This window comes from Gymnodraco acuticeps, unplaced genomic scaffold (genome assembly GCF_902827175.1).
Source record: "Gymnodraco acuticeps unplaced genomic scaffold, fGymAcu1.1, whole genome shotgun sequence".
In the NCBI taxonomy this organism is placed as follows: Eukaryota; Metazoa; Chordata; class Actinopteri; order Perciformes; family Bathydraconidae; genus Gymnodraco; species Gymnodraco acuticeps.
Genome location: NW_022989828.1, coordinates 846535 through 853638, shown reverse-complemented (window position 1 = coordinate 853638; position 7104 = coordinate 846535). Strand labels below are relative to the sequence as shown.

The window sequence follows — 7104 nt, the reverse complement described above, 5'->3', positions numbered from 1 at the left end:
TATCCAGGACCGTCCTGTAAACAGCTCTCTGAAATGGCTATATACAGGACGGTCCTGTGGATAAGATATCTGAAATGGCTATATACAGGACCGTCCTGCAGCTAACGTCAAATGACTATATACAGACCGGGCTATTATAGCATGCTTAAGCAAGTTTCGCGGGTGGTAATGTAGGGATAGGATTCACAGATAAATATTCTCACGACAACATTATTTTCAATGAGTTTCCCCTCAATATAAAATTGTGGCAATTAAATCTCTTTCCATGCCAATTGCTTAGCTTTTTATGCTGATTTCAGTCTTTTTTTTGGCTTATCTTTTTATGTTGTTTCAATCATTTTCTACTTTATATTTTCCAATGCACAATGTTTTCCTTGTAAAGGATATCACTGCATACTTTAAAGACTACTCGGTTTTATTAAAACTGAAGGTTTTTTTTTTAAAGAATACGCCGACATTTCGTTGACGTGTAGTGATTTTGCATTGAAAGCAACACAAATCATTTATCGGCTACGCCAGCATTTTTATTTTAGAAATCGGAGAAACCGTATTTTGAATTGTATGTAGTATGCTGTACATTTTTGTAATTTATCCTGCTGTAAACGTTAATTGTACACCAATTATATCCATATTTCTGTAGACTACATAAAAAGCGACTCTATTTTTCTGCCGATAAAGACGTGAAAATCCCATGAAATGTCAGGTTTCATTTCTAAAATTGGTGAAGGTCACCCTCTGGTTTCAAACTGTGTTGGAGCTGTTGGAGTCTACCGGACCAGGTCCGTCCTCCGCGCAGATCGTTTGGATATGGCTAGAGCGGGGTCGCTGTCCGGATCTGCCGATGACCGTTTCTTAGTTCTGAGGGAAAAGGAATTGTGTCCTAGACACTATTCTCTGTTAGCTGTACAAAACTAGACTTTGCACTCCAATGGATTGTTTCTTCAAATAAGCACTATATTACACAGTTCAACAAAGATACATCAATCTGATACTATACCACAAAGCGCCTTGGACTCCTTCTTGAGTTCTCACCGTGACAAGCTCGTCAGTGTAAGATCCCAGTTGAAGAGAGAGCCTCGAGTACTGAATACATCCTGCTTATATACTGTTCCTAGCGGAGCCCCCACCTTCGCTGCTTTCTTGTGGTGTAATCTGCCGTTGCTACCCTAGCAACTCTTAGGTTAGCCTTCGGCGCGCTTTTGTTACTTCCTTATTTGCTTTCACTCACTTCCTTATCTGGTTTCACTCACAAGACTGCCCTTGTGAACTGTTGCGCCTGCTTGGTGGGTGATTTAGTGTGAGAATAATGAGTTCTGCAACCTTGTGGCTTATCAGTTTGGACATAACAGGATGCCTCTGTTCTTAATCTGGTTGACCCCGCGTTTTTGTTGCACACAGTATTCACATAGTATATTTCCACTGAGGCTTCTCAGCAGTTGGACTTTAACACAGTACTGTACTTTTCCACTCAGACAGCTCAATGTCTTAGCTTTTCCATGATAGGCCCACTATATCTTATATTCACTGCCACATTTGCCTTATCTTTATCCTTCAATGCCCCTTTTGCCCCATTCTAATGATTGGGGCAACAAAACAACGCTATTGTTTATGTACATTTATGTCAGCTGTTTTAGGCTTCTGTCTCTCTTTCCCACATTCTGCCATACGGTGGTACTGGTGGTGCTGTCGGGAAAGTGTCCATTGCTGCCGCTTCTTCTTCGCCTTCTTCAATGTCTGGGTTGTTTTCTAAGGATAGCAAGGCGAATTGTTGGCCCAGGGGAGTAGAAGGTGCTATGGCGGTACTAATTATTTTGTCCACCATTGAGCGGATACCAGGGATGCAGCAGCACCCGCACAAGGTCAAAATTGCTGCAAACACGGCCATTGATACCAATACTGAGGTGACCAGGGTTTTGTATTTACCGAACACTGACATCCATTCGTGGAGTTGGTTGCCACCGCAGTGGAACCATATGTCTGCTCGGATTACACCACGTCCAGGTGTAGTTGGTGTCACTATGTGGTCGCAGAGAGTTTTGTTGAACCCCCCGGTGTTTCTGATTGTGGTGTGGAAACAGGTATAATTCAACCTCGGAACTTTTGCAAAGAATAAGGGCTTTTTTAATTCCGAGTTGGCTAAAGGGAAGTAAACTTCGTATTTAGAGCAATTGTGTTGAGGGTTGTCTGTCCCCATTATTTCAGTGGCACACCTTGGTTCTACCGGGGCAGGAATTATGTGGAGCAGGGGTCTGGCTCCCATACAAACGAGGCAGTCATCGCCTGTGTCTAGCGCGGCTTGTTGTGCCATCAGTAACCAGTTGTTGCTGTTTGCTGTGTGTCCCGAGATTCCAGTTGCTGCTTGGAACTCTTGATCAGTTGTCCACTCCTTAGTGGAGTGGATCACCACCCCCTTTTGGACGGATACTATGTCAGATTGTGGTCTTTTAATGCGACTGGACATGCATACGTATATAGAGAATTGGGGGCTTGGCGATGTCTTGGGCCATAGATAAAAGGATGCGCAAGGGGGTTCATCTTTCTTGGGTTGGGGTACCCCAGTTAAGTCTAACTGTACTACGAGGCCAGATGAGGATTTTGCCAGGTGTACTCTTTGCCTTACTTTTTTCGCTGTTCCTGTTGACGATGAACTCCAATCCGCCCCTGTCTCTCCCACCAAGTCGGTCCACGCTCGACCATAGCTATATCTTTCATTGGGATCGCCTTTTCCGAACCAAAAGTCTAGCGTCATGTACCATTGGTATTTGTTTCCCCACGACCCTCCTTTTTGGTTGAGTTCGTTTGACAAACTGGTGTACGGGATGAGGGTAGTGGTGCTTGAGTCCGAGGGTAGGTAAATTGTCAGCGATATGTGTCTCAATGCATCTTTCTGGTTACATTGGGTGAAATTTGCCGTATCTACTGTGCCGGCCACATTGCGGACGTGTCTAGTTAGGCTGTTTTTTGGAGGAGAAAAGGTATCTTGTGTAGTTTTATTTTGTGGGGAATTTGGATTATTACTTTGGTCAATGATTTGCCTCCCCCTTTCACCCACTATGATAATGATTATTCCAACAATAATGAAAAAACACAGTGTTAAGGCCAAGCAATAGAGGTGTTGATTAGGTCCTGAGTTCTTCTTCATCTTTGTTTTTCTTGTAAAAGTTCTTTGGTGTATCAGTGTAGGTGAGTGTCTCTTATGTGGTGTGTGTATGTGATGCGTGTGGTGTACCGCCTACTTTGGGGGAGCGGTCCCTTGTTGTGCCTCCTCGCCGGCTGTTATCTCCTGGGCTGCCGTTGGTTCCCCTGTTGTCTCCTCCTCCTCGGAAGTGGAGTCGATGTCCACACTTGGGGGTTGGGGGGCTTCGGTTGTTTGCCTGATGTTCAGTTGGCCTAGGTCCTGGATGGTGTCAGCGAGGGTCCTGGTAGGTGCTGGTGCTTCCACACACCTGCTCCAGTGGTACCACGTGTCTCCTTTTCCGTCTACTCTGACTGCATGATCTGTTCGCTGGGTTACCTTGAGTGGTTCAGAGAACCTTGGAGCACACCACTTGGGTTTGATCGTCTTCAGGCGGACGTATTCAGCGTCCCTGCTGCCCTCAGCTTCCTCTGTGTGTCCTTTGGCTCTGGCTGCTGTGGATTCGTCCGCGAACTCTGCAACGAGGCATTTTAGTTGTTTATAGTAGGCCTGGTGCCCCACTTTGTCATACAGTTCCTTTGAAACCGTGGCTCCCGCCCCTGGGCCTGGAAACTGGTGCCCATGAGTCATTTCATATGGAGTGAACCCAGTGGTCCTGCAAATGGAACTCCTGATAGCCAATAGGGCGAGAGGTAGTGCCTCCAACCATGTCATTCCTGTTTCTTCCATCGCCTTTGCTAGTTTCTGTTTTAGATTTAAGTTCATTCTCTCAACCTTTCCCTGTGATTGTGGATGATACACTGCTCCAAATCTGTGGGTTAGCCCAAGAGAGGCTTCCACCACCGCTAAATCGTGATTTTTGAAGTGGCTTCCATTGTCACTGCGAATCTTTTTGGGGAACCCGTGTCTTGGAATGTAGGTTTGTACCAGGAAGTTGATTACAGACTGGCTGTCTTCTTTTGCACAGGGGATGGCTTCTGGCCACCCTGTGTAGGCATCCACAACCATGAGTATGTACCTCTTTCCCCTGTGTCTGTCTATCATGTCTGTATAGTCTATGACTATCTCCTCCCCTGCCATTGTTACTGCAGGAAACTTTCCCTCATGTGGTTTGATGGTGGCCCTCACATTGTAGCGTCCACAAATACTGCATTCTTCAAGATGATTAGCTATTAAATCTGGTAGGTAAGGGTGCCACCAATGGGTCAGGGCCCTAACCATTTGGTTATTTCCTACGTGTGCCATTGAGTGTGCTTCCTTCATCATAGCTCTTACCCACCCTGGTGGGATCACTGGCCTCCCGTCTGGGGAGTACCAAATGTAATTTGCTCCCTTTCTTGCCCCTTTGTTTCTCCAGGCCGTTAGTTCTTGCGGGGAAGCTTTAGATTGTTCTTTAGCCAACTCCTCATCTGTTCTGGCTTCTAGTATTCCTTCTTGGGGAGCCCGTACAACCATTTGTGAGAATGTGGCTTTGTATCTGGCTGCCTGCTTGGCGGCCAGATCGACGGCAGTGTTTCCATCGGTTAGGTACCCTGTGGTTTTGGAGTGTCCTTTGCATTTGATTACAGCTACTCTGTTGGGTTTCATGATAGCCTCCTCTAACGCCTTGATTTTGTGATAGTGTTTCACTGGTGTTCCTGTACTAGTTACGAATCCTGCCCTGAGCCATCTTTTTAGGTCGTGGTGCACTACCCCGTGTACGTATGCTGAGTCTGTGTACACATTGATGTCTTGATCTATTCCTTGGTTCAAAGCGGCGATTACGCCCTTTAGTTCAGCTAGTTGAGCTGACACTTTTCCTTTGATGGTGGAGCAGTCAATGTTTTCAAAAAGTCCTGTCTCATTACTTCGTCCTACCACAGCGTAGGCCCCTTTTAGGCCGTCCTGTGGGTGTCTGTAACAACATCCGTCAGTGAACATGTCTCTTGCCCCTGTTACTGGCGTTTCCTGCATGTCTGGGCGTATTTTTACATCCTGTACTACTTTTTCCTCACACCTGTGTGGGACTCCTTCTCCTGGTAAGTAGTCTGCCATGTTGGTGCCTTCATGTGTGTAGGTTATGTGTGGCTGTGTCAGAGACTTTTCTAACCTGGTCTGTCTTGCTGATGTCATGGTGAAGGCCGCTGAGTTGACTAGGGCTACAATGCTATGGCTTGTGAGCACTGTGAGTGGGTGTCTCATCACTATGTGTTGGATTTTCCTTAGTACTCTAGCCACTCCAGCTGCATGTCTGATGCATGGGGGTTCTGCTACTGCGGGGTTTTTTACTGCCGGTGCTGCTACTGGCGCGGCTACTAGGGGGGCTTGTGTGGCCGGGGTGGTTTTATTTGTTTCTTCCAGGCGGCCAGCGGCTGAGACCATGGCATATGAGGTCCTAATTAATTGTTCTAGTTTTTCTTGTTGGTCTTGGTGTGCTTTCTTTTTGAGTGACCATCGCCCTGGGTCTATGCTCTTGTGACGACAGAGCTCTTCTTCTAGCCCTTTGGTGGCTTTTTTGAACATTCCTTTTGTATCTTTCCCTCCTAACAACTCTCCTTTTTTATCCTTAGTTCTTTGTCTGTGTGCTGTCAGTATGCCATTATCTGTAAATTTTCGGTACAATTTTGCTACCCCTTTTTCCCATTTTTTGTGATCCTTTTTCTCAACTTCCTTTTGTCCTTCTTCCACCCATTCTTTCCAAACCTCGCGACGTACATCTGGGATTTTGAAGCCTAGTGCTTCTTCTCTCGCAAATTCGCCTTCCATTTTCTACTTTTCCTTATCTTTCTTTATCAGATTATCTGGTTGCTAGCGTCTTTTGCTAGTCTTCTACCTTTTCTTAGATACTAGGGCCTCGCCTAGTTTTACACTGTGCTATGGCTACTGGTACGGCGACCAGTTTTACACCTTCCTTAGATACTAGGGCCTTGCCTAGTTTTACACTGTACTATGGCTACTGGTACGGCGACCAGGTTTACACCTTCCCTTTGGACCGCGGCGGATCCTCATAAATTACGGGTTTCACCCGCTTCTCACCACAGATTTGTTTATGCCCTTGTTGATCTATTTAGTGCACACAATTTTATTTACGTTTTATCTTTACTTTTTAGCTGAGACAATTATTTCTGCCATTTTCACACAATCCTAAAATGTAGTGGTATTTCAAACACATCTATTTGTTGTAACAGGCAGATGCTTACCTTGATTCTGAGTTACCCGGGTTTTTGATTGTGTGAGATGGTTTCTTGTAAAAGCCGTAAACTCAATGTTTTTTGGTGTCCTCTCAGAAGGTCATCGGTGTCCAGACTACCTGCTCTAGACCATCACGTCAGGGTCACCAAGCTGTTGGAGTCTACCGGACCAGGTCCGTCCTCCGCGCAGATCGTTTGGATATGGCTAGAGCGGGGTTCGCTGTCCGGATCTGCCGATGACCGTTTCTTAGTTCTGAGGGAAAAGGAATTGTGTCCTAGACACTATTCTCTGTTAGCTGTACAAAACTAGACTTTGCACTCCAATAGATTGTTTCTTCAAATAAGCACTTTATTACACAGTTCAACAAAGATACATCAATCTGATACTATACCACAAAGCGCCTTGGACTCCTTCTTCTTGAGTTCTCACCGTGACAAGCTCGTCAGTGTAAGATCCCAGTTGAAGAGAGAGCCTCGAGTACTGAATACATCCTGCTTATATACTGTTCCTAGCGGAGCCCCCACCTTCGCTGCTTTCTTGTGGTGTAATCTGCCGTTGCTACCCTAGCAACTCTTAGGTTAGCCTTCGGCGCGCTTTTGTTACTTCCTTATTTGCTTTCACTCACTTCCTTATCTGGTTTCACTCACAAGACTGCCCTTGTGAACTGTTGCGCCTGCTTGGTGGGTGATTTAGTGTGAGAATAATGAGTTCTGCAACCTTGTGGCTTATCAGTTTGGACATAACAGGATGCCTCTGTTCTTAATCTGGTTGACCCCGCGTTTTTGTTGCACACAGTA

At 45.8% G+C, this 7104-nt stretch overlaps 1 protein-coding gene across 2 annotated transcripts; it reads right to left on the bottom strand.

Annotated features, from left to right (window-relative positions):
• Positions 1 to 274: 274 nt before the first annotated feature.
• Positions 275 to 6729, bottom strand: LOC117558083. Of its 2 annotated transcripts, none has more exons than XM_034234055.1 (2): positions 998 to 6729; positions 275 to 880 (listed from the first exon to the last, which is right to left on the bottom strand). In XM_034234055.1, exon 1 carries the CDS (start codon positions 5879 to 5881, stop codon positions 3233 to 3235), a length of 2649 nt encoding a protein of 882 aa, XP_034089946.1. In that variant the 5' UTR covers positions 5882 to 6729; the 3' UTR covers positions 275 to 880; positions 998 to 3232. The 2 variants fall into 2 exon arrangements, with proteins under 2 accessions (XP_034089946.1, XP_034089955.1); XM_034234064.1 differs by having other exon boundaries at positions 275 to 858.
• Between the last annotated feature and the right edge of the window lie 375 nt (positions 6730 to 7104).